Here is a 27,475-nt window from a genome sequence, read left to right as displayed (position 1 = left end):
CAACCCAGCGTTCGAAAAACAAAAACATGATTCGACAATTAGTATAAATTGATGCGAGATTTCCTTTTACATTTCAAGTATTATATATCGTTTTGTTATTATGTACTAGGCTACTTCATTTTGGTTTTTGTGTCCCATATATTTAAGCATTGATCTCTTCCATCATAAAAACACTGCATCAATACCCATTGACTGCATATCATCGCGATATCAAGACAGGATAATAATCGCATTTTACTCACTTGATTGAAAAATTTAAAACTCACGTTTTCGTGAAATCCATGCTCCATAAGAAGTTGGGTTTGATGCAGGCTGTTCATCTAATCTTCCATATTGTCCATGATGAAAACTTTCCCAATCGGAAGAGGTTGAAATATCTGCATCCGCAATGTCTCTTGACTTCATGCCCATTGCGCAAAATTCGACTTTGAGAAATATTTGATATATTACGCGATCATCAGACCATTTAGGAATTTTTATTAATACTACGATTGTCAGTAATTTGATGTGATTAATTTCAGTTTTCATTTTTAAACATTTTTGCATTTAACAAATTTTGCATCTCGAAAATTTTGATTTTGAAAAAAATGCTTCGATGAATTTGCTTTTTTAGAAATTTTAAAGAAAATTCAGATTTTTTCATTAGAGTTGTTTTTGGAACTTGTAAGTATGTGGTCATCGCAAAAACATATTTATAGAAGATATTCTATTCAAAATATTGACATCAATTTTTATGCCTATCATTAAACCAATTTGTAAATGCCGGCAGCCATCTTTGTCTATCACATTTTGCTCATTTTTAAACATTTTTGCATTTAACAAATTTTGCATCTCGAAAATTTTGATTTTGAAAAAAATGCTTTGATGAATTTGCTTTTTTAGAAATTTTAAAGAAAATTCAGATTTTTTCATTAGAGTTGTTTTTGGAACTCGTAAGTAAGTGGTCATCGCAAAAACATATTTATAGAAGATATTCTATTCAAAATATTGACATCAATTTTTATGCCTATCATTAAACCAATTTGTAAATGCCGGCAGCCATCTTTGTCTATCACATTTTGCTCATTTTTAAACATTTTTGCATTTAACAAATTTTGCATCTCGAAAATTTTGATTTTGAAAAAAATTCTTTGATGAATTTGCTTTTTTAGAAATTTTAAAGAAAATTCAGATTTTTTCATTAGAGTTGTTTTTGGAACTTGTAAGTAAGTGGTCATCGCAAAAACATATTTATAGAAGATATTCTATTCAAAATATTGACATCAATTTTTATGCCTATCATTAAACCAATTTGTAAATGCCGGCAGCCATCTTTGTCTATCATATTTTGCTCACGACTTAGTATAGTCGTTTTTAATAATATAGTATAAGTACCCTTAAATTAGCTAGAATAAATATATAAATTCTTACGTTTCTGATTCGGTGTGAATACTTTCTTCATCATGATAATTGTATCTGTAAAACAGAGCATACAGGTGCAATAAAAAAGACTCATTCGAGTTAATTATTTTTAATAACGTTTATTTACAACAATCAGAAAAAATATGAAAAAAATGGGTTGTTCTGTTTTTTGTGAATAAACCGGTTTAATTTTGTTTTGTATCTCACTTCTACACATGGCAATTCAGATAATACAATTTTAATAGGTGTCTAACAAATGCAGTTTGGTATTATTTCAATAAATAATAAAAATTTGGTAAATTCTTTTACTAAACACAGCTACATAAAAATAAAGTTATAACAAATTTCTTAATTTAAAAGTACTTCAAGATAAATACGACTTTTACCTTCTAATCGTCTTACTCTTGCTTCAAGTGCTTCCGATGTCCCTGTTGCGCCAGTGTTACCTTTTACATCTTTGTTTCCTCGCCAACTGGACCTCTCTTGCCTGGCCTTCCTTTACATGTTGCCGTATTGCAAAAGTTTTGTTTGTCAGAGACGAGAGCAGTAGAAAACTCGAAAACATTGGGTTTGTCACAAGAATCGAACATTCCCACTGAAGTGAGGGATACTAACACAATCACGAACTTTTCCATATTGGAATACCTAATGAAGCATATTAAACTATTACTGCCGAAATTGATATCAACTAAATCGCTTAATCTAGCATTGAAACAATAAATATATTTAAAAATCTCAATATCAAAAAAATGTCACGGTAAACACGGTACACGGTAAAACCTTATAATGCATCGATGCCTTAACACAGTGAAACCCACTTTTTTCGATAAATTCGATAATTTCATCTATATAAATACCCAACTATTGATTCGGGATTACGATCTCACTCTTTGACGGAATTATAATTCATTGGATCAATCAAAATAACGACTCTTGAGTTTTAGAATCTTAACTAAGAAATGAAAACCGTTTTTAATGAATGTAACATTTTGCTAAAATCTTATTATTGTTCTACCACCAAATTTCTGGTCTGTTTTCTTTGCTTTTGTTCAACTTATGTTAATATAAGGAGGTTTTGTAGAAAGTCGTCGCCACTGATGCAAAAATGTGAAATTCGAGAGAAACACCTCTTGCGCATAAGTACAATATATTCAACTGAGCCAGCTTTTCAGAAAACTCTCGATACAAATTTGCATACATTGCTACCCTTACCCTTTGCTCTTTCAGCACGTGATACTGCATGATCATGAACGAGGTTATATTCCCGTATCAACTGTTTCAAAAAACAAAATAGTTATTAGAAATGTAGCAGAAAAGATGAGAAATTTAGAAATTAAATCTAGATCTTGTTTATGAAACATCACTTTAAACATAGGTATCTCTGACATGCATGTGTCAAACAGTTTTACAATACATGCTACAGGTTGAGGATTATCCGAAAGAAAGACGTTGAACACTAATTCATCGCACTTGCATGTCCAACAGCACGGACAACCAGGTTCCTTGATAACAAAGAGTGTTTGTCCGAACTTTTCAACAGATAGATTTGGCAGGAAGCAGTTCACCCCATGACGAATCACTCCAAGTAGCTCACCGTTAGCAGAAACTTCCATACTGTGACTGCAGTCTTTCAAGCAACAACAAAATCCATGGCACGGCCTATTGCAAATATAATTTAACCGTAAGTTCACGAGAAGGAGAAATAAAGTTCATTAAAATAGGAAAAAAATAAGAAAGTTCGTTTAAATAGGACAAAAAAGTTTATTAAAAATAGGAAAAAGGGGGATTTTCAATCACAAGAAGGCCAACAAAAATATCAAACTTACAAGTGAGTGAGTTTTCATTTAGGTAAGAATTACTTTGTCAAGCTTGATGATTAAAAAAAAATGGAGGTTTGGCGTTTCTCATTTTGAAGTTCAATTCGATATAATACAAGAGTGCAATGCCCAAATATTTGGTCCCGAAAGCCAAAACGAAGTATTACGGGAATCTGATCTACCGGTACGGAACACTGAAGTGGAAATATATATATCTGTGGCACGGAACCGTAGGCGTCCCAACTTCGACTGACATTAGACAGTAACGAACGAGAACGTGGAACCACTAGGTGCGCAAGTTTGAAACACCATAATATGTATGCCCATTTCATGTCCAACAGTAATATTCCATTGTTTAATGTTGTATGTACACTGTTATATGGATCAGTGATAATAAACAAATATAATATCACCAATTAATAAGTATTCGAGAATTCGGATCGACTAGAAAAATCGATTTGATTTCTAAAGTACATGGTGCTCCGGAATACCGGTAAATCTGGATTAAAAGTGAAAATTTGAATTAGGTGAAAATGATTGAAGACATGTTTTGCATATGTCATGCCTAGTAAAAGTATTCACATTGAAATTTTCTAATTTATTTACTAAATATTATTTTTCAATTACCTAAGCCTCGGTTCCATTCTCAATACTTCGTTATTCTTGTTATCTATGAGGTGAATCACGATTGGAGTTTTGCCAGAATCAATCTCCCTCGTAACAGAATAGTGATGTCGGTTATATCTATCTAATATCTGATAAAAACCTCTCTTGCAGCCACCAGCATTGTCATACTCTTGAACAACGAAAAACTCGGATTCACTAACTGTGGTTTCGTGTGACGAGAACGAACTGGCATCCACCATCGCTGTTTCTATGTGCTTCAAAATAACATTATTAAATTAACATACAATACAAATCATTGTGACGCAACAAAGATTATTATTTCACGGGTATTCCAAATTTACCTATCAGTAGTTGCGTGTGATTACCTCCCAGTCCTTTATCAATGCCTTTGCGCTAGTTGATCCGTATGCGTATAATGCAAGGATGTTGTAGCAGGAATAAAAATACCGTAATATGCAATGCAAGAGTCCTGCTGCACACTAACACAAATATATTTCTATGACGTTTCATCTGAACAAAATCAGACTTCGTCAGACAAACAGTTTACAACAATGTTACAGACATATATTTGTGTTAGTGTGCAGCGGGACTCTTGAATTTCAACTAATCATACTTACAATGAGGAATATGTGGCCGTTTATGACGAATATTTCGTATCATTTTTATCCATTTTTTTCTTGGTATTATACTACTTCTCGCATTATGACATCCTACAATTCAAGATTATAATCTCGATACATGATGCCCCACTTTTGATTGCTTTACCCAATATTGATAGTGCTAGTTTGTAAATATGATTTGGGTTAGTATTAATTAAATTCAATAAATGACTGTTTGTGGTAAATGTTAGTCAAAAATGAATGGGAACCGTAAAATACTATGTAGAATTACCAAAGCAGAAAATTAAATCTGAAATTAGTTGGATGCCATCCCTTGAACAATAGCTACAACAGTCCGGGTTAACTTGAAAAACATTTGATATATAGTAGTTGCTCCATTACATCAATATTAAAATAACTATATAATGTGGGCTTAATTAAACGATATCTTATATATTTCTGGGAGATCATTTTTCCCATACAAAAAATTATTGGTTTGACTATGGTTTAATTTGTAACTGGCAGCTTTGTTGTAGCGTGTTTTCAATCCATTCATATTGGATGAGATGTTTTAGTTAGAGGCATGTCGTTTTTTCTCGGGTTCTCTCGGACGTTGCTATATTATACGCCATTTTATACTGCAAACAAATGATAATTGATTTATGATATTTTTGTTTGAAATTCTATATATTTTTTTAAGGATGAAAAATTTTCAATGTTTTTTGAAAAAAAAAAAATTTTCGATTTTTTCATGGAAACACGATTTTCTACACTGACACCCATCGAAGTCATGTCAATATCGGCTTAAACCTACCTCAAACCCCGAGGCATATAATTAAGCGCTATATAACAGGTTGTAGCGCAATGCAATATGTGTGTGTATTTGATCAGGAGTGCATGACGATGCTCGACAAAAGTTAAAAAAGGACATGCTAGCGATGAAGTCCAGGCGCGCAAAAGTAAATGCTAGGACAGTAGTAGTGCAGCAAGACTCCAAAATTACTATACTTGTCTACATTCTTTCTACATCATCCTCGCAATATAGGTCTGACATCATTAAATGTTGATTATGTATTTCATTTTCGAATTTATTAGGATAAACAGATGATAGAGTGATTAACATTATTGGCATAATCATCAAAATCCCCAATTTCGTTTCTCTATTTGTGCTACTAGGCAAATTATTAAAAATGGTCAAGTCAACACTAGTCGCTCTGCTATTGACTCTACTAGCACGGAAGTCGTACGACCCAATGATAACGAACGATGTATCGGAAGAATACGATTTTATTGTTGGTGAGTGATCATTGATTTTATCTGAGCGTTTATACGAAAGTAATATATGGTAGGACTTGAGGATTAGTACTATTATCATCACTCAAGTATTCGTGTAAACGATTTCTGAGATTTTGTTTCTAACAAATGTGTTGAAAATACGAATCTGTTTAAAACAAATTTGTTGCTATAACTCTTTTCAAAAATGTATACTTTCTCGTTTCAATAACTCCCTGTCAGTTGCACAAAATTTTAAAGAGACACAGTACTATATGCATACCTCAGTCCCCCTTTGAAATCACTGAACTTTCTTCACTTTTTTTGTAGTTGGGGCAGGTGCATCTGGAGCTGTGGTTGCAAGAGGACTCTCAGACAAAACTGGGATGACGTGAGCATATGTTATGAGCATTGCATTGTTGCTCTAGGATTGAGAATTGAAAGAAACTTTAATTGGTTTCATTAATGTGGAAAAAATATTTCAAGAAACAATGTGTCCCTGTACCATACATATGATTACAATGTATATACTAAATGTAGCATAATATTTTATTCCAGCCTGCTCTATTACAGAATCTAATATAAATACGGAGTAAAACGTAATCCATGAGTGTTGTTCTAGATAACTTTCTGTTCATCAATGGTCTTTATTGTGTTCAGGGTGTTGTTATTGGAAGCGGGTGACTCAGATTACAACAATCCTTTAGTTCCTAGTGCGATCAAATATGGCAAGTTGCAACAATCTTTTTATAATTGGAACTACGACATTGCAAAACAAAAATATTCATTGCTGGAAATGGGAAAGGTACTCAAGATAGATATTTTTTGTACGAAATTTTAATCAGTCCTAACAAGGCTTTGTACAAGCATCTATTACTGAGTAGTCTAATTGAAAAATATATGATGTGCAAACATCTGCCTGTACACTGCAGTTCGTATGCAAAAATGGTGCAAAATAAGAATGCTTCTTTTTGCATGGGGTTTTACACTGTGCACCGGTTTAGGGTTCTGTAGGCTTTTAAAATTACCAAAATATAAATACTTTCTATTCGGCACCAAAAAAGTTACAACGCTCTATCAACTATATTTCTGAAGTGTATGGCTTTTGTTAGAACGCGAAATATCCTGGAGGAAAAATTCTTGGTGGATCAACATCAATAAACGCAATGGTTTACTTGAGAGGAAGTCCACATGATTATGATTCTTGGGAAGATCATGGAGCAAAGGGATGGAGTTGGAAAGATGTCGAACCATTTTTTAGAAAAAATGAAAACGCTGTCGATGACAAAATATCAGAAAAAGTCGGAAGAGGAGGTGTACTAAATATCAGCATTTCATACGAAAATCTCTTTACTGCAAAATTGAAGACGGCGGCAAAAGAAATCGGTGAGGACGTATTAAAAAATGAAATAGACAGATGAGCAGCTGTATCTAATTAAGATTTCATCTTTAAATAATATGTATAAAGTTAGCTAGTTTGATGTTGGAAAATTCGGAAATGCATTTATGTTTTTTTATATACAAAGGTATAAAGGAAGTTGACTATATTGATGAAATTGAAGGAATATCTCCACTTATTTGCACCAGATACAAAGGACTAAGACAATCGTCCTCAGAAGCGTTTTTGCGATCGGGATATAAAGAACGGTAAAACGTGTGAATCCTATAAAAAATATTCATCGAGTTACGGACACATTGAGTTACGTTCAAAAACCTTACGTATCCAATATTTCATTTCACTCGAGTAGTTTATTTTACCCAACGCAATTCGAAATTCCGTAACGAGTGAATACAATTTTTAAGTTTTCAGAAAACAGCTTTATTGTAAGATCGTAAAAAACTCAATACTCAATACACAACTCAATACTCAATGCACAATTTCGCTGATACATACATGATACAAACTTGAATTTTTTAGGTATCTAATCATTTTAATTCTAGAAAGAGAACACTGGTTTTGTATTTCAGAGTTAAAATATTTGTATGCAAATTGCTTTGGACTAGAAACTTGAATCTTATTTTGTGCTTATTTTGCAAATTATTGGCACAGAGTATAAAATCCAAATATATTTCTTATAGACAAAGAAGTTTGCACATTGTAACAAATGCACTTGTGAGCAAGATTCACTTTGTTACTGTGACAAGCGGTAAACAAAAAGCGACAGGCGTAAGTTACATCAAAGATGGGAAAATAAGCAACGTTAAAGCCAGAAAGGAAATCATTTTATCAGCTGGTGCACTGAGAACTCCACAAATATTGATGTTGTCGGGGATCGGTACGAAAAATCATCTTGAAGAGATGGAGGTAGACTCTTACTTTCATAACATTTGCGGGAAAAGAATTAAAATGTATTATATAACATCTATATTTTTCAATATCCGTGAAAAATTGTTCAAGAAAATAAGCGGAAAACTTTTATATATACATGGAACAAATGGTTAGCCTTGCCCAGAGGTTAGATGGAAACAAAAGAGTTTGGTCGAGACAGCTTGTGCTTATCATGAATAAATTGTTTTATTGACTTATCTTTCTAAGCTTAATGCCGTTGTTTTTAGAATAGGGTTAATATCTTGACGTTTTATAGCTGAGTAAAAGAATCATGTGGGAGATTCGTGTTGTGTCAATAGCTTATATATCGAAAGATTCTTAAGCTACAACAATATATTTCACTACGAATATTTGACTATTTCTTTAAAAAGTAAACACAAGACTTTGGTAAAACATACCGTAAAATCGTAAACCATGACACACATTTCAATGTCAGACTGCAGTGTTTTTGCCTTCCAGATAGATGTTGTGAGGGATTTGCCAGGCGTGGGAGCTAATTTTCAAGATCATTTTGGGCACTTCGTCTATCACGCCACAAACGACAGCCGGATTGCATCAGATATGGTAAGTTAAGCAGTATTTCGCAGATCTTGTTGAAATCATAACTACACTTTAGATATTTGTGTGAGAGGAGCAATGTCACATATCGCCAATTGAATTGGGACTAATGTTTAGACACCGGAATCTATCACGGAATACATCATAAACGGTACCGGACACAACTCAGCAGTCACGGGTGGCAGTATCGTTCTTCATCATAAGACTAAATATTTTGGAACTAACGTAACTCTAAGCAGCAAGTAAGCAAATATCAGTAAATATTTTACAAAGCAACTTGAAAAGAATTTTTCGGAAACTATGTGCTTTGTAAATGTATTCAGATATTGCTACCATTTCTATTTATTTTTTTTTATAAAATTTAAACTAGTTAATAGGTCTATAATAATTTGAATCATGAATAACGTTTTAATAACACTCAGAATAATTTTGCATTCAAGATACAAATTTTTGAAACCATTTCCCAATACATTACTAAGTTTTACCTCAAAAAACCGAAATTAATTAAAGAATTTAACAATTTACTATGTAGAAGCTATGATGGATACGATAACTTACAAAAATTTCTGTTATGTGTTTATTGCGTGCAGAGACTTAAACATTGATGCGTTTTAGTTAAGCTTCGTTTGGGCCAATATGCCAAAATTGAACAAATAAAAACTTGTGATATGTAAAATAACATAACTTTTTTTTTAGAAAACGGCCATTCCCTAGTATCCAAGCATTTTTTGCCTCAGGAAAATTACCTTTGGTTTTCAAGTCAGAAGAAAACGTAAGAAATTTAATATTAATATATATTTGAGAGTTTTTCAGATTTTCAATTTTAAAGATTCGAACTGCTCTTTTTGCCGTTATTAAAAAGAATTAAAATAGCCAAATACATTTTTTTTTACAGTCCAATATCAAGTTTATAAATTTATAATGTTGGAGTTATTAGATGCAAATGTTGTGAACTTGTTTTTAATTTTATGATTCATGATGGATCATCATATGCTGTATTCGATTCCAGAAAACGAGAGATCTTGACAACATCTGAAAGAACCTAGACTACGACAATTTTGTATATTGAAGGACTTTTATCTAGTTGTGCTGTTACAAATATGAAGAAAAGACAGCAGTCTGACTTTTCAGGAAAATGTACAGAACTTTCTTTCAGATAAATATTTTAACGCCCGCCGTGTATCTGTGCTTCCACGGAGTATAAAGTTCCACCTTTCAACTATAATATTTTACCTAATACTGAAACTGCTTTATTTTTAGCATGCATTTTATACCTATTCAATACTAGCAGTTCAGCATCCCAAATCAAGAGGTGAAATTCGATTGAAGTCGACGAATCCTTCTGATCAGCCTAATATTGATCCAAATTATCTGTCGGAGGAAGATGATATAAAGATGCACATAGAAGGTAAATTTAATCCGAGAACCAATTCATTCATATATCTATCTATTTGAAATATTAAAACTATTCTTCAAGAATCATATTTATACTGAACGTACTGTCCAGTGGCAATGGCGTGAAATATCGTTCCCTAACTTGCTGAGACAAAAAGCACGATGCTCAAATATATGGCCACGAAGACCAAAGTCTGCAGTAGTCTGCGTTACTCCATAACAATACTTTACCCAGTCCATTGTACGTTACGGTCAAAAAACGTCCGACTCCCGCTAAGAGTAGCACGAGAGAGGTCTCACAACCGCTACAAATAGTTTCATCAATTTTGAATAAATCACTCGAGAAATTCGATGTTTTCACTACGACAAAGTGAAGAAAAATACTAACAAGTAAAACAACATGATAATAACAAAAACGATTCATATGAACATTTTGTGTCCAATAAGAACAACAACATACCGTAATAACGAAACAGTCCATATGTGTATTTCGTGTCCAACTAACCGTTCCAAGCGCCATCGTTATTCTCATGTACGCAGTCCAGAACCAATGAATGTTTCCTCTTGATCATTGACCGTAACATTGGCTAATCTGAAGGATGCAAAAAGTGACATAACAATAGATGTTTCAGCAGCCGCTCAGACACTTTTGTCACTCATTCTAAATTTTTTCAGGCATGGTTGTGAACATTATATTATATTCTGGTTTTGGAAGGCCATTGGTTATTTTTTAGTTTTGTGTCGAAAATTTAAGAATGAATTATTAACTCGATGATCATTTCGTCTTCGTAGGAGTTTATAATTCAATTGCACTAATCAAAAATTAATCTAGTCTATCTATCTAATCTAAACTGTAATAAAATAGGCTAAACTTTTCTACCGGTACTTTCAAATGACAGGTTGTTGGATGTTTTGAATTAGAATTATGGCTTAAAACAGGTAAAAAAAACTATTTATAGGAGGGATCCGCGAAACCACTCCTAAAATGAGCACCAAAAATTTTGCATTGGTAATGTATAAAAAGAATTTTTCGGGGGTCAAAGGTCGGGGATACATCATAAAGCAAAATATTCTGCGGATAAAAATCCAAAATTTATATTTTGCTTTCAAAAGTCACAGACAGATTTTTTTTAAATCAAAAGGTTTTGGTAATTTTCAAAATCAAATCATACATCTGGCAACAACAATTTTGTACGCTCAATCACAAGCAAATTTTCCTGCAAGTCAAAAGTCCGCGAAACAAGGAAGGGAGTAGTTGGGAGCTCTTGCATACGCGCTCATAAACGCATAAAATCTTGCCTTTCTGGTGTTTCAACGTAGTTTTTATGAACTCATTTTCCAGGATTTAGAAAACTTGAAGAGTTCGAAATGACAAAAGCGATGAAAGAAATTGGATTTAGGCTGATAACACCTGAAGTATGCAATGGATCGCTCTACACTAACCCTCCTAGGTAATATATGTGGGATAAGTAGGTAATAAGTAATTTAATGTCTCCCACTACGACTTTGAGTTTCAGGGTAACTGAAGTCGCGTCCTGTCCCTTGTGTCCCCAAATTAATGTCTCCAATATATGCACCAAAAACGAACAACTTAACAGACACTGCAATCTGTACACCAACAATCCCGTACACTTGTGTTGATAGAAACTTTATTGTCAGGCATAAACACAGCTAATGTTGACGTCAGTGTTAACAGTCTTAGTAGTACAGTAATAGTGTTAATGATAAATTGACTGTTTTTGACAAGGACTCAAAGAACAGTCACAAGTGTGCTAAGATACAAAATAAGACAATGATCAGTATAAGAATACATCAAAAACCTAATCCGATAATATATGAATGAACCTAATAATATTCTAAGTAAAAAAATCCCATCTGTTAATCATTATGTAACGCATGGAATAAGTCTAACCCCCCAAAATAGGAAAACCCGTCATTATTAAAATATATATTTGCACAGCATTCTCCCTAATCTACAAAACACAGCGAGCGTCTATCGTGGTAAGAAAGGCTGTAAAGCGCGGGAAAAGAAGTGACTTGTTACGTCACACTAAAAGTGGCAATATAAAATCATAAAGCGAGACGAATTTGACGGTGCTTAAATTAAAGGACAATAGGTTCGATAAAATGGACATGCAAACATTTCGTACAACATCTGCCGCCTTTTGTCGAAAGATATTTAGGGTTTCGTGAAGTATCCATCCACTTACATCTAACGACATGCAACAGCAAGCAATGCATGTTAAAATTCTAAAGAAGACGATTTAGTAAAAAGCATTGGATGAAGAATATAAACTTTAGCTTGACAGTAAACTGCAAGTAAATATTGAATCCAAGTTCATCATGCTCTCTTTAAAAAATGCCTACTGACTGAATGAAATATAGAAATTAACAATTAGATAGCCATGTGCCATGTTTCAAACAATTAATAAATCTACTTACACTAAACCCCTATCATAATCGGAATTTTATTTTCAAGGCCCGATGAATTTTATCGATGTTACGTTGAAAGTTTTGGATATGCAGCACACGCATGTTGTACTGCTAAAATAGGACAAGAAGACGATGAAATGGCAGTTGTTGACGAAAGACTTAGGTAGGTCAATCATTTATTTTTGATATATATCGGTTATTTACAATCAAACTATGACAAAGTTATCATAACTGAACTTGTGTATGTCTCTATACAATTTTATGTCGATTCAATAAACACAGAGTCCTTATTTACTACATGGTTTAGTATTTTTGTTGGAGCGGTCCGCATTATTTACCTCTTTATTTTGTTGTGAAGGGTCCGGCATGTTGAGGGTCTAAGAGTCGCCGATGCATCAGTCATGCCCCATGTGACGTCATCTAACACCCAAGCTCCGTGTTACATGATTGGACGGAAGGCATCGGACATGATAAAACAAGATTGGAACATAAATGAATGAAATGCATTTTTTCATGAATGGAAACGTATGATAAATAAATAATATGATGCATAATTCAGTTGGTTCTGTTGTTCAGTTCAGTATGACAAAACGCACGAAATGGTAATAGTTGTAAAAAGCCGTTTGAAGGGATGGAAGCAATATAGATTGGTTAAAAAGTAAAGTTGTTTTTTCAAATGGATTGGCTGTATGATAAATTATATCATAGTTTATTCTATGAAGTTCAATAAACATAAACCAGTGAATTTTGTTGTATCCAGTAACCAACGGAGGTTTAGGTCGCGAAATTTTGAAATTCCTTTCCGAGTCGCGATTAAAAAGTAATTGTCGACCCTTGGTTTAAATGGTTAACATTCATGGCAAGCGTCTATAATCAAGCGTCTTTGCGTGCCATCTTATTTTTAATAAGAATTATTAGGAGAATTAGCGTTTCATGAAACATTTTCATTGATTCTCATCGATTCGTCGGTTGTCAACCGTAACTAGATTTGGGTTTATGACGTCATAATTGTTTTCTCATAATTGCCTTGGGCTTCTTCCTGTCCGCATGGTTCTCTATTTCTCTCGATTCCGCTGCGATTGTCTCGTACTGTGCTGTGTTAAACTTAAGTTTTTCTCTTTACGGTATAAGGGTTTATGACATTTCAGTCTAGTGGTTATCTAGCAGTACCCATGACATCACAACAAGTCAAGATAAGATCAAAAGTTGGCCATAGAGTATTGGAATAACAAAATTCTAACAACGAAAATTTACTGCTCAAATGCACATGCCAACGCTGTGGATAGAGTCGCACGTAGCGGCAAAGCACTGGATTGGGAAATATATTTGTGACTTTAGTATTTCGGTCAATATTTCCCGGAAATACCTGGTAAAGTATATTAAATACAACGTTAAATACAGAATTAGATGTTCAAACCTACAACAAAATGTGCCTACCTTCTCTTGATTATTTTCCATGATGGTTTGGACTGTCTGTAGAATTTCCACACTTGATTTTATACGAAGTCACCCATTGATCATAACTTTCAACCCAGCGTTCGAAAAACAAAAACATGATTCGACAATTAGTATAAATTGATGCGAGATTTTCTTTTACATTTCAAGTATTATATATCGTTTTGTTATTATGTTGTTGTTGTTTTTAGTATTCGTTTCGTGAAAAAAATCGCTTTTCCCTTCAACTACTAGCTAGACCAATTGCACTGACATTGCAGTGGTTAGAGACTGTTGTTGTCGCATGAAGGCAGTTACTTTTATTTATTTGCAAAATTCCTGTGGGTGATGACGCCATCAAAATTAAAAATTGCGTTTGTGGCGGTTCCGCGTTGGAAATCGTAGCGATCTGGTGGTCAGTCGAAGTCGCGAAACACGGTGCCGGTACTGTAAAAGATTTAATACCCGTACTAGGCTACTTCATTTTGGTTTTTGTGTCCTATATATTTAAGCATTGATCTCTTCTATCATAAAAACACTGCATCGATACCCATGGACTGCATATTCTGGCGATATCAAGACAGGATAATAATCGCATTTTACTCACTTATTGAAAAATTTAAAACTCACGTTTTCGAGAAATCCATGCTCCATAAGAAGTTGGGTTTGATGCAGGCTGTTCATTTAATCTTCCATATTGTCCATGATGAAAACTTTCCCAATCGGAAGAAGTTGAAATATCTGCATCCGCAATGTCTCTTGACTTCATGCCCATTGCGCAAAATTCGACTTTGAGAAATATTTGATATATTACGCGATCATCAGACCATTTCGGAATTTTTATTAATACTACGATTGTCAGTAATTTGATGTGATTTATTTCAGTTTTCATTTTCAAACATTTTTGCATTTCAACAAATTTTGCATCTCGAAAATTTTGATTTTGAAAGAAATGCTTTGACGAATTTGCTTTTTTAGAAATTTTAAAGAAAATTCAGATTTTCTGATTAGAGATGTTTTTGGAACTTGTAAGTAAGTGGTCATCGCAAAAACATATTTATAGAAGATATTCTATTCAAAATATTGACATCAATTTTTATGCCTATCATTAAACCAATTTGTAAATGCCGGCAGCCATCTTTGTCTATCACATTTTGCTCACGACTTAGTATAGTCGTTTTTAATAATATAGTATAAGTACCCTTAAAATAGCTAGAATAAATATATAAATTCTTACGTTTCCGATTCGGTGTGATTACTTTCTTCATCATGATAATTGTATCTGTAAAACAGAGCATATAGGTGCAATAAAAAAGACTAATTCGAGTTAATTATTTTTAATAACGTTTATTTACAACAATCAGAAAAAAAATGGGTTGTTCTGTTTTTTCTGAATATACCACTTCTACACATGGCAATTCAGATAATACAATTTTAATAGGTGTCTAACAAATGCAGTTTGGTAATATTTCAATAAATATTAAAAATTTGGTAAATTCTTTTACTAAACACAGCTGCATAGAAATAAAGTTATAACAAATTTCTTAATTTAAAAGTACTTCAAGATAAATATGACTTTTACCTTCTAATTGTTTTACTCTTGCTTCAAGTGATACCGATGTCCCTGTTGCGCCAGTGTCAACTTTTACACCTTTGTTTCCTTGAGAGCCAACTGGGCCCCTCTTGCCTGGCCTTCCTTGACATGTTGCCGTATTGCAAGATTTTGTTTGTCAGAGACGAGAACAGTAGAAAACTCGAAAACATTGGGTTTGTCACAAGAATCGAACATTCCCACTGAAGTGAGGGATACTAACACAATCACGAACTTTGCCATATTGGAATACTTAATGAAGCATATTAAACTATTACTGCCGAAATTGATATCAAATAAATCGCTTAATCTAGCATTGGAACAATAAATATATTTGATAAATCTCAATATCAAAAAAATGTCACGGTAAACACGGTACACGGTAAAACCATATAATGCATCGATGCCTTAACACAGTGATCCCCACTTTTTTCGATAAATTCGATAATTTCCTCTATATAACTACCCAACTATTGATTCGGGATTACGATCTCACTCTTTGACGGAATTATTATTCATTGGATCAAACAAAATAACGACTCTTGAGTTTTAGAATCTTAACTAAGAAATGAAAACCTTTTTTAATGAATGTAACATTTTGCTAAAATCTAATTATTGTTCTACCACCAAATTTCTGGTCTGTTTTCTTTGCTTTTGTTTAACTTATGTTAATATAAGGAGGTTTTGTAGAAAGTCGTCGCCACTGATGCAAAAATGTGAAATTCGAGAAAAACACCTCCATAACGTTTTAAAATATGAACTCTTTGTTTTAGAATCTTAACTAAAAAATGAAAACCGTTTTTAATGAATGTAACATTTTGCTAAAATCTAATTATTGTTCTACCACCAAATTTCTGGTCTGTTTTCTTTGCTTTTGTTTAACTTATGTTAATATAAGGAGGTTTTGTAGAAAGTCGTCGCCACTGATGCAAAAATGTGAAATTCGAGAAAAACACCTCCATAACGTTTTAAAATATGAAAAAAATAGTAATTATCTAGTTCGAGTTAGAAATGAATTGAAAATTTTAATTGCCAGTCAACGAACTATTAGATGAGTTGCGCATAAGTACATTATATTCAACTGAGCCAGCTTTTCAGAAAACTCTCGATACAAATTTGCATACATTGCTACCCTTACCCTTTGCTCTTTCAGCACGTGATACTGCATGGTCATGAAAGAGGTTATATTCCCGTATCAACTGTTTCAAAAAACAAAATAGTTATTAGAAATGTAGCAGAAAAGATGAGAAATTTAGAAATCAAATCTAGATCTTGTTTATGAAACATCACTTTGAACATAGGTATCTCTGACATGCATGTGTCAAACAGTTTTACAATACATGCTACAGGTTGAGGATTATCCGAAAGAAAGACGTTGAACACTAATTCATCGCACTTGCATATCCAACAGCACGGACAACCAGGTTCCTTGATAACAAAGAGTGTTTGTCCGAACTTTTCAACAGATAGCTTTGGCAGGAAGCAGTTCACCCCATGACGAATCACTCCAAGTAGCTCACCGTTAGCAGAAACTTCCATACTGTGACTGCAGTCTTTCAAGCAACAACAAAATGCATGGCACGGCCTATTGCACATATAATTTAATACGTAAGTTTACGAGAAGGAAAAATAAAGTTCATTGAAATAGGAAAAAAATAAGAAAGTTCATTAAAAATAGGAAAAAGGGGGATTTTCAGTCAAATATCAAACTCACAAAAGAGTGAGTTTTCAGTTAGGTAAGAATTACTTTGTCAACATTGATGATTAAAAAAATGGAGGTTTGGCGTTTCTCATTTTGAAGTTTAATTCGATATAATACAAGAGTGCAATGCCCAAATATTTGGGCCCGAAAGTCAAAACGAAGTAGTACGGATATCTGATCTTTTACAGTACCGGTACGGAACACTGAAGTGGAAATATATATATATAGTTGTGGTACGGAATCGTAGGCGTCTCCACTTCGAGTGACCATAGATGATTAGACAGTAGCGAACGCGGAACCACTAGGTGCGCAATTTTGAAGCACCATAATATCAAAACGATCTGTCTGCCCATTTCGTGTCCAGCAGTAATATTCCATTGTTCAATGTCGTATGTATATTGCTATAAGGATCAGTGATAATAAACAAATATAATATGACTAATTAATAAGTATTCGAGAATTCAGATCGACTAGAAAAATCGATTTGATTTCTGAATCACATGGTACTCCGGAATACCGGTAAATCTGGATTAAAAGTGAAAAACTGAATTAGGTGAAAATGATTAAAGACATGTTTTGCATATGTCATGCCTAGTAAAACTATTCACTTTAAAATTGTTTAATTTATTTACTAAATCCTTTTTTTCAATTACCTAAGCCTCGGTTCCATTCTCAATACATTGTTATTCTTGTTATCTATCAGGTGAATCACGATTGGAGTTTTGCCAGAATCAATCTCTCTCGTAACAGAATAGTGATGTCGGTTATATCTATTCAATATCTGATAAAAACCTCTCTTGCAGCCACCAGCATTGTCATACTCTTGAACAACGAAGAACTCTTGGAGTTCACCAACTGTAGTTTCGTGAGACGAGACCTAACTGACATCCATGATCGCTTGTTTCTACTTGCTTCAAAATAATATCATTAAATTAACATACAATACAAATCATTTTGACGCAACAAAGATTATTATTTCGCGGTGATTCCAAATTTGTTCGTATATTTTCAAGGCAAAAACTTATTGTATCATTTGCACAGGCTCTGCTAAAGACTGGGAAGGTACAGGAAATTGGGTGCATATAATGAATGTATATGAATACAAGAGAGCTATGCTCAAATATGTGGACACGGAATGCAAAACTAAATACTTTATCATCCATTCTTCGAAAATCATACGCCGTAACTTACCAGTAGTCATATCGGAATCCGAAAAACTCGGCTACACCACACGGACAACTCGATTAAACGGACAAATCTCATAGACAACTCGACTACACAGGGTACCGGTAACGATGCTAGGAGGTGAACTGCCGTAGCTTAAAATAATTGGTTTGACTATGACGAAATTTGTAACTTGCAACTTTAGTGTCACGTGTTTTCATTCCATTCTTATTCGATGAGATGTTTTAGAGGCATCAAACCCCGAGGCATATAATTAAGCGCTAAATAACAGGTTGTAGCGCAATGCAATATGTGTGTGTATTATTTGATCAGGAGTGCATGACGATGCTCGACAAAAGTTAGAAAAGGCATGCTAGCGATGAAGTCCAGGCGCGCATAAATTAAATGCTAGAACGGTAGAAGTGCAGCAAGACTCTAGAATCACTATACTTGTCTACATTCTTCCTACATCATCCTCGCATTATAAGTCTGGCATCATTAAATGTTGGATATGTATTTCATTTTCGAATTTATTGGGATAAACAGATGATAGAATGATTAACATTATTGGCATAATCACCAAAATGCCCAATTTCGTTTCTCTATTTGTGATACTGACAGTTGTATCATAAACGTGTAAAAATATTTTGTTTAATTTTTTTCGCTAAAGTTATGCAAAATTAGGCAAATTATTGAAAATGATCAAGTCAACATTAGTCGCTCTGCTATTGACTCTACTAGCACGGAAGTCGTACGACCCGATGATAACGAACGATGTATCGGAAGAATACGATTTTATTGTTGGTGAGTGATCATTGATTTATCTGAAGCACAAAAAGCGTTTGTTCAGGTACGAGAGTAATATATGGTGGGGCTTGAGGATTATTATTATTATCATTACTCAAGTATTCGTGTATACGACTTCAATAACTCTTTGTCAGTTGCAAAATTTTTTATAGAGACACAGTACAATATGCATAACTCAGTCATCTTGGAAACCAATAAATTTTCTTCCTTTTTTGTAGTTGGGGCAGGTGCATCTGGAGCTGTGGTTGCGAGAGGACTCTCAGACAAAACTGGGATGACGTAAGCATTGTATTATGATTGAGAATTGAAAGAAACTTAAATGTTTCATTACTGTGGAGAAAATATTTCAAGAAACAACCATTTTTTACTCAACTTATTGCATATTTTCAATGAGCTTTTGCATCCAACATTTCCTAACAATTTATGAATATAGATGTAATAATAAACGAGTGAAATGAAAACGGTATGTTCTGCATACTCGCAAAATTTTGCCTCATTTATATATTTTTTTAAATATGTGAGTTCGGTTATGCAAAACCCATGCAAAACCACCACAAAAATTAACTAAAACCTGCAAAAGTCTTCTACTTTTATTGCATGATTTCAAACTCTTCATTACGGAAAAAAATGCTTTCGCATATGTACGTGCTTTCGAACATCGATAGATTTTCAATGCAAAATCTTAACTTTGGAAAATCCTCATTGCTCACAAGATTTCAGAATGCCGTTTAAAATTAAATTGTTTTTTTCACCGACACAACTTGCAGACATATCAAGAAAGAATTGTGGTATTTTTCCTCCCACATCCAGTTAAAAATTTGTTTGAATTCGTCAGATTTCATTCTCAAACTCATGTTTACAAAATAACTTATATATTTATAACTACAGATTGATTGATTACACAATGTGAGGTACAAAATGGTAATTGATAAACTTTCAGATATATAAACAACATTTTTTGTAATACTATTTAGGCTGGTTGAAAAAAACACCAGGCATGAGTTGTAAGACCATAATGTTATGGCCTAATATTGTTCGGCCATAACATTAATATTTAGTTATCAGGCATAGCGCCAACCTAGGCCTATAGAATCCGCATTCGATTTTAAGTTTTCTATGATGCCAAAATTGTTAGCATATATTCCTGACCAAAACGATATGAAGCCAGATAACAATTTAGACTGCCAAGCCCATCATTCAACTTCGTCAGTTGCCTCAGCTAGCCATAACACTAGTCAATTTCAGTGACATTATTGCTGTAACAAGATGTCATAAGATTTTTCTGGTTAATTTTATGACGAAACAACACAATAATGATTACTCTGCAAATGCGACGCGGGCCACAGAAATGAAGCTGCGGGCCACAAGTGGCCCGCGGGCCTGGGTTTGGACCACCCTGGTATATACTATATGTACCATGATATCTTGTTCCAATTTTTTTAACTTGCTCTACTACAGAATCTAATATGAATACGGAGTAAAACGGAATTCATGAGTGTTGTTCTAGATAACTTTCCATTCATCAACAATTTTTATTGTGTTCAGAGTGTTGATATTGGAAGCGGGTGACTCAGATTACAACAATCCTTTAGTTCCCAGTGCGATGACATATGGCATGTTGCAACAATCTCCTTATAATTGGAACTACGACATGGCCAAACAAAAATATTCGTTGCTTGAAATAGGAAAGGTAATCAAGATAGATACATTTTGTTTTTAACCTTCCAATCATAACAAGGCTCTGTGTAAGCTTCCACTGCGGAGTAATTCCGAGGTATATGATGTGCACACACCTGCCGGCACACTGAAAGTTCGTATGCAAAAAAGAGGCAAAATAACAACTACCTCCTTTAATTGCTTCTTTTTATGTGTTTTACACTTCGCACCGGGATAGGATTCCGCAGGTTTTTGAAAGTACCGTAATATCAATATTTCCAGTTCGGCATCCAAAACGTAGTAAGTTGAAACGCGCTTATAACTAAAATGTATGTCTGAAGTGTATGTCTTTTGTTAGAATGCAAAATATGGCGGAGGAAAAATTCTCGGTGGATCAACATCAATTAATGCCATGGGTTACTTGAGAGGAAGTTCACATGATTATGATTCTTGGGAAGATCATGGAGCAAAGGGATGGAGTTGGAAAGATGTCGAGCCTATTTTTAGAAAAAATGAAAACGCCGTCGATGACAAAATATCAGAAAAAGTCGGAAGAGGAGGTTTACTAAATATCAGCATTTCATACGAAAATCTCTTTACTGCAAAATTGAAGACGGCGGCAAAAGAAATCGGTGAGGACGTATTAAAAAAATGAAACAGACAGATGAGCAGCTGTATCTAATTAGGATTTAATCTTTAAATAATATGTATAAAGTTGGAAAATTCGGAAATGTATTTACGTTTTTTCATATACAAAGGTATAAAGGAAGTTGACTATGTTGATGAAATTGATGGTATATCTTCACTTATTTGCACCAGATATACAAGGGACTAAGACAATCGTCCTCAGACGCGTTTTTGCGATCGGGATATAAAGAACGGTAAAACGTGTAGATCGTATAAAAAATATACATCGAGTTACAACACATTGAGTTACTTTCAAAAACCTTACGTATCCAATATTTCATTTCACTCAGGTAGTTTATTTTACCCAACGCAATTTGAAATTCCGTAACGACTGAATACAATTTTTAAGTTTTCAGAAAGCAGCTTTATTGTAAGATCGTAAAAAGCTCGCACAATTTCGATACAAACTTGTATTTTTTAGGTATCTAATTATTTTAATTCTTAAATATTCGAATGCAAATTGATTTGGACTAAATACTTGAAGCTTGTGTTTATTTTGCAAATTATTGGCACAGAGTATAAAATCCGAATATATTTCTTATAGACAAAGAAGTTTGCACATTGTAACAAATGCACTTGTAAGCAAGATTCACTTTGTTACTGGAAAAAAGCGGTAAACAAAAAGCTACAGGCGTAAGTTTCATAAAAAATGAAAAAATAAGCAACGTTAGAGCCAGAAAGGAAATAATTTTATCAGCTGGTGCACTGAGAACTCCACAAATATTGATGTTGTCGGGGATCGGCCCGAAAAATCATCTTGAAGAGATGGAGGTAGACTCTTACTTTCATAACATTTGCGGAAAAAGAATTAAAATGTAATATATGTTTTATCTATAGTTTTAAATATCCGTGAAAAATTGTTCAAAAAATTGAGCGAAAAACTTTTACTTATATATGAAACAAATGCTTGCTCAGATGGGAGATGGAAACAAAAGATTTTGGTCGCTCCGAGACAGCTTGCGTTTATCATAAAATTAATTGTTTTTATTGACTTATTTTTCTAAGCTTCAAGCTGTTTTTAGAATAGCGCTGATACCTTGATCTTTTATATCTGTGTAAAAGAATCATGTGGGAGATTCGTGTTGTGTCAATAGCTTATTTATCGAAAGATTCTTAAGCTCTGAAATATCTACAAATATTTCACTACGAATATTTGACTATTTTTTTAAAAAGTAAACACAAGACTTTGGTAAAACATACCTTAAAATCGTAAACCATGACACAAATTTCAATGTCAGACTGCAGTGTTTTTGCCTTCCAGATAGAAGTTGTGAGGGATTTGCCAGGCGTGGGAGCTAATTTTCAGGATCATTTTGGGCACTTCGTCTATCACGCTACAAACGACAGCCGGATTGCAACAGATATGGTAAGTTAAGCAGTATTTCGCAGATATTGTGGAATTGATAACTACAGTTTAGATATCTGTGGGAGAGGAGCAATGTCACATATCGCAAATTAAATTGAGACCAATGTTTAGACACCGGAATCTATCACGGAATACGTCATGAACGGTACCGGACACAACTCAGCAGTCGTGGGTGGCAGTATCGTGCTTCATCATAAGACTAAGTATTTTGGAACTAACGTAACTCTAAGCAGCAAGTAAGCAAATTGTAGCAAAATATTTTACAAAGCAACTTGAAAAGAATTTTTTAGAAACTATGTGCTTTGTAAATGTATTCAAATATTGCTACCATTTCTATATATTTTGCGCATCATTTGTGTTGCTGAAAAAATTTAAACTAGCCAATAGGCCTATAATAATTTGGATCATGAATAACTTTTTAATAAGAGAACTCAGAATAATTTTGCATTCAAGATACAAAATTTTGAAACCCTTTCCTAATACATTACTAAGTTTTCCGATCAAAAAACTCAAATTAATTAACGAACATAACAATTCACAATGTATAAACTATGGCGGATACGATAACTTACAAAAAATACTTTTATGTGTTTATTGTGCGAGGGGCTAAAACATGGATGCGTTTTTTGTTGAGCTTCGTTTGGGCCAATCTGTCAAAATTAAACAAATAAAAACTTTTGATATGCAAAATAAACATACCTTTTTTTAAGAAAACGGCCATTTCCTAGTATTCAAGTACTTTTCGCCTCAGGAAAATTATCTTTGGTTTTCAAGTTTAAAGAAAACGTAAGAAATTCATTATTATATATGAGAGCTTTTCAGATTTCAATTTCTCAATTTCAATGCTTTGAACTGCTCTTTCTGTCTTTATTAAAAAAAATTGAAATCAGCCAAATACAATATTTTAAAGTCCAATATCAAGTTTATAAATTCATAATGTTGACGTTATTAGATGCAAATGGTACAAACCTGCTTTTAGTTTTATGACTCATTATTGATCTTCATGTACTGTATTTGATTCAATAAAACGAGAGATCTTGACAAAATCTGAAATTTGTACAGTAAAGGACTTATATCAAGATTGTACTACGAACATGAAGAAAGGGAGGAATCTGGCATTTCAGGAATATATATGTGCTTCCACGGAGTATGAAGTACCACCGTTCAACCATAACATTTTATCTTATATTGCAACTGCTTTTATTTTTAGCATACGTTTTATACCTATTCGATAATAGGAGTTCAGCATCCCAAATCAAAAGGTGAAATTCGATTAAAGTCGACGAATCCTTTTGATCAGCCTATTATTGATCCAAATTATCTGTCGGAAGAAGATGATATAAAGATGCACATAGAAGGTAAATCTAATCCGAGACCAATACATTCATATATCTATCTATTTGAAATAATGAAACTATTCTTCAAATATAATATTTATACTGTACGTACTACCCAGTAGATGGCAATGGCGTGAAATACTGTTCCCCAACTTGCTGTGTCGGATTAATTAAGGTTGAGGCTCTAAATGTATTAGGCCGTATCGCATCCCCCAGTCTATACTGAAAAACTTTGCGTATGTTGTGGTATATCTTTTAATTGTTGCAATGCTCATATTTCTGATTGACGAAAAGTAAATCTCTCTCTCTATTATAAAACGCCCATTTGACAAATGGCATGAATACTCGCATGTCTGTATTTTAATTTCCAAATGCAAAAACCATAATTGACACTTGGATTACTGGACAAGCTTGGTTCCTTGTGGTCACATCTCCCAAATCTCCCAAAAAGAAAAGACAAAGAGAACGATGCTCAATTAAATGGCCACGAAGCCAAAGTCTGCAGTAGTCTGCCTTACTCTACGCAATACCTTACCTAGTCCATTGTACTTTACGGTCGAAAAACTTCCTACTTCCGCTAAGAGTAGCACGAGAGAGGTCTCACAACCGATACAAATAATTTCATCAATTTTCAAGAAATCACCACATAAAATTTCGAGTTGAATAACAAATCACATAGAGCCCAAAGAGATATTTGAAATAAATGAAAGTAATTCTTTCACCACTGAAAATTTCAAAGTAATTAGTTTAGTAGGTAATGAGAAAATCGATGTTTTCACTACGACAAAGAGAAGTACAATACTAACAAGAAAAACAATGAATATTTAACCCTGATCATTGACTGCCGTAACATTGGCTAATCAGAAAGATACAAAAAGTGACATAACAATAGATGTTTTAGCAGCCGCTCAAACACTTTTGTCATTCATTCAGATATTTTCAGGCATGGTTGTGAACATTCCATCATATTATGTTTTTTGCATGCCATTGGTTATTTTTTAGTTTTGTTTCGGAAATTTATGTATGAATTAAGAACTCAATCATTTCGTTTTCGTAGGAGTTTTAATTTAATTGCAGTAATCAATTTAATCACAGGCTCAACACAGATAAAAAAAAAAAAAGGAGGAAACCCAACCCGCGAAACCGCTCTTAAAATAAGCACCAAAAATTTTGCAATGGTATAGTATAAAAAGAATTTTTCGGGTCTGGCAACAACAATTTGGCACGCTCAATCACGAGCAAATTTTCCTGCAAGTCAAAATTGCGCGAAACAAGAAATGAAGTAGTTAGGATCTCTTGCATACATGCAATAAACGCATAAAATCTTGCCTTTCTGGTGTTTCAACGTAGTTTTTATCAAATCCTTTTTTTAGGATTTAGAAAGCTTGAAGAGTTCGAAATGACAAAAACAATGAAAGAAATTGGATTTAGGATGATAACACCTGAAGTATGCAATGGATCGCTCTACACTAACCCTCCCAGGTAATATTTCTCCCACGTAATATCTGCGCCTGCTGCTGTTGAAAATTTTTAGGGTTTTGTGAAGTATCCATCCACTTACATCTATGCAACAGCGAGTAAAGCATGGCAAAATTTTATAGAAGACGATTCAGTAAAAAGTAAAAACCGTCTTGGTTTTGCATTGGATGGATGAACAATATATTAGCGTGACAGCAAACTGCAAGTAAATATTGAATCCAAGTTCATCATGCTTTCTTTATAAAATAACTACTGAATGAATGAAAAACTGAATTTAACAATTAGTTATTCATGTGCCATGTTTCAAACAATTAATAAATCTACTGACACTAAACCACTACCCTAACAAAAATTTATTTTCAAGGCCCGATGAATTTTATCGATGTTACGTTGAAAGTTTTGGATATGCAGCACACGCATGTTGTACTGCTAAAATAGGACAAGAAGACGATGAAATGGCAGTTGTTGACGAAAGACTTAGGTAGGTCAATCATTTATTTTTGATATATATCGGTTATTTACAATCAAACTATGACAAAGTTATCATAACTGAACTTGTGTATGTCTCTATACAATTTTATGTCGATTCAATAAACACAGAGTCCTTATTTACTACATGGTTTAGTATTTTTGTTGGAGCGGTCCGCATTATTTACCTCTTTATTTTGTTGTGAAGGGTCCGGCATGTTGAGGGTCTAAGAGTCGCCGATGCATCAGTCATGCCCCATGTGACGTCATCTAACACCCAAGCTCCGTGTTACATGATTGGACGGAAGGCATCGGACATGATAAAACAAGATTGGAACATAAATGAATGAAATGCATTTTTTCATGAATGGAAACGTATGATAAATAAATAATATGATGCATAATTCAGTTGGTTCTGTTCTTGCGGTTCAGTATGACAAAACGCACGAAATGGTAATAGTTGTAAAAAGCCGTTTGAAGGGATGGAAGCAATATAGATTGGTTAAAAAGTAAAGTTGTTTTTTCAAATGGATTGGCTGTATGATAAATTATATCATAGTTTATTCTATGAAGTTCAATAAACATAAACCAGTGAATTTTGTTGTATCCAGTAACCAACGGAGGTTTAGGTCGCGAAATTTTGAAATTCCTTTCCGAGTCGCGATTAAAAAGTAATTGTCGACCCTTGGTTTAAATGGTTAACATTCATGGCAAGCGTCTATAATCAAGCGTCTTTGCGTGCCATCTTATTTTTAATAAGAATTATTAGGAGAATTAGCGTTTCATGAAACATTTTCATTGATTCTCATCGATTCGTCGGTTGTCAACCGTAACTAGATTTGGGTTTATGACGTCATAATTGTTTTCTCATAATTGCCTTGGGCTTCTTCCTGTCCGCATGGTTCTCTATTTCTCTCGATTCCGCTGCGCTTGTCTCGTACTGTGCTGTGTTAAACTTAAGTTTTTCTCTTTACGGTATAAGGGTTTATGACATTTCAGTCTAGTGGTTATCTAGCAGTACCCATGACATCACAACAAGTCAAGATAAGATCAAAAGTTGGCCATAGAGTATTGGAATAACAAAATTCTAACAACGAAAATTTACTGCTCAAATGCACATGCCAACGCTGTGGATAGAGTCGCACGTAGCGGCAAAGCACTGGATTGGGAAATATATTTGTGACTTTAGTATTTCGGTCAATATTTCCCGGAAATACCTGGTAAAGTATATTAAATACAACGTTAAATACAGAATTAGATGTTTAAACCTACAACAAAATGTGCCTACCTTCTCTTGATTATTTTCCATGATGGTTTGGACTGTCTGTAGAATTTCCACACTTGATTTTATAC

At 33.7% G+C, this 27,475-nt stretch overlaps 4 protein-coding genes and 1 long non-coding RNA gene across 7 annotated transcripts; 3 read left to right on the top strand and 2 right to left on the bottom strand.

The window, feature by feature from the left end:
- Positions 1–332: 332 nt before the first annotated feature.
- On the bottom strand, positions 333–12,908 carry LOC120338024 (uncharacterized). The gene is made up of 10 exons (XM_078111928.1): positions 12,770–12,908; positions 10,459–10,590; positions 9,878–9,974; positions 6,000–6,140; positions 3,846–4,099; positions 2,872–3,060; positions 2,614–2,674; positions 1,788–2,046; positions 1,411–1,455; positions 333–425 (listed from the first exon to the last, which is right to left on the bottom strand). Exons 5-7 carry the CDS (start codon positions 4,082–4,084, stop codon positions 2,671–2,673), a joined length of 432 nt encoding a protein of 143 aa, XP_077968054.1. The 5' UTR covers positions 4,085–4,099; positions 6,000–6,140; positions 9,878–9,974; positions 10,459–10,590; positions 12,770–12,908; the 3' UTR covers positions 333–425; positions 1,411–1,455; positions 1,788–2,046; positions 2,614–2,670.
- On the top strand, positions 5,532–12,985 carry LOC120337910 (L-sorbose 1-dehydrogenase-like). Of its 2 annotated transcripts, XM_039405820.2 has the most exons (13): positions 5,533–5,740; positions 6,047–6,107; positions 6,377–6,521; positions 6,829–7,102; positions 7,243–7,363; positions 7,796–8,021; positions 8,505–8,609; positions 8,721–8,845; positions 9,300–9,375; positions 9,864–10,011; positions 11,341–11,449; positions 12,478–12,594; positions 12,790–12,985. In XM_039405820.2, the coding sequence occupies exons 1-13, from the start codon at positions 5,635–5,637 to the stop codon at positions 12,929–12,931; spliced, it is 1,755 nt and encodes a 584-aa protein (XP_039261754.2). In that variant the 5' UTR covers positions 5,533–5,634; the 3' UTR covers positions 12,932–12,985. The 2 variants fall into 2 exon arrangements, with proteins under 2 accessions (XP_039261761.2, XP_039261754.2); XM_039405827.2 differs by lacking the exon at positions 11,341–11,449 and having other exon boundaries at positions 5,532–5,740; positions 12,790–12,926.
- Positions 12,986–15,459: 2,474 nt separating this feature from the next.
- LOC120338017 (uncharacterized) lies at positions 15,460–17,950 on the bottom strand. The gene is made up of 4 exons (XR_005569049.2): positions 17,812–17,950; positions 16,853–17,041; positions 16,595–16,655; positions 15,460–15,659 (listed from the first exon to the last, which is right to left on the bottom strand). It is a non-coding gene; the product is annotated as an uncharacterized LOC120338017 (long non-coding RNA).
- Positions 17,951–18,983: 1,033 nt separating this feature from the next.
- LOC144422107 (oxygen-dependent choline dehydrogenase-like) lies at positions 18,984–21,819 on the top strand. The gene is made up of 5 exons (XM_078111918.1): positions 18,984–19,126; positions 19,348–19,408; positions 20,675–20,819; positions 21,144–21,417; positions 21,544–21,819. The coding sequence occupies exons 1-5, from the start codon at positions 19,021–19,023 to the stop codon at positions 21,618–21,620; spliced, it is 663 nt and encodes a 220-aa protein (XP_077968044.1). The 5' UTR covers positions 18,984–19,020; the 3' UTR covers positions 21,621–21,819.
- Positions 21,820–22,021: 202 nt separating this feature from the next.
- Positions 22,022–27,473, top strand: LOC144422090 (glucose dehydrogenase [FAD, quinone]-like). Of its 2 annotated transcripts, none has more exons than XM_078111897.1 (8): positions 22,022–22,243; positions 22,734–22,838; positions 22,950–23,074; positions 23,549–23,624; positions 24,049–24,196; positions 25,549–25,657; positions 26,019–26,135; positions 26,331–27,473. In XM_078111897.1, the coding sequence occupies exons 1-8, from the start codon at positions 22,199–22,201 to the stop codon at positions 26,470–26,472; spliced, it is 867 nt and encodes a 288-aa protein (XP_077968023.1). In that variant the 5' UTR covers positions 22,022–22,198; the 3' UTR covers positions 26,473–27,473. The 2 variants fall into 2 exon arrangements, with proteins under 2 accessions (XP_077968023.1, XP_077968029.1); XM_078111903.1 differs by having other exon boundaries at positions 22,022–22,287.
- Positions 27,474–27,475: the final 2 nt, after the last annotated feature.

The sequence above is a fragment of the Styela clava genome, chromosome 1 (genome assembly GCF_964204865.1).
Source record: "Styela clava chromosome 1, kaStyClav1.hap1.2, whole genome shotgun sequence".
Lineage (NCBI taxonomy): Eukaryota > Metazoa > Chordata > Ascidiacea > Stolidobranchia > Styelidae > Styela > Styela clava.
The sequence above is the reverse complement of the archived record's forward strand: the minus strand, read 5'-3'. Positions and strand labels throughout refer to the sequence as shown.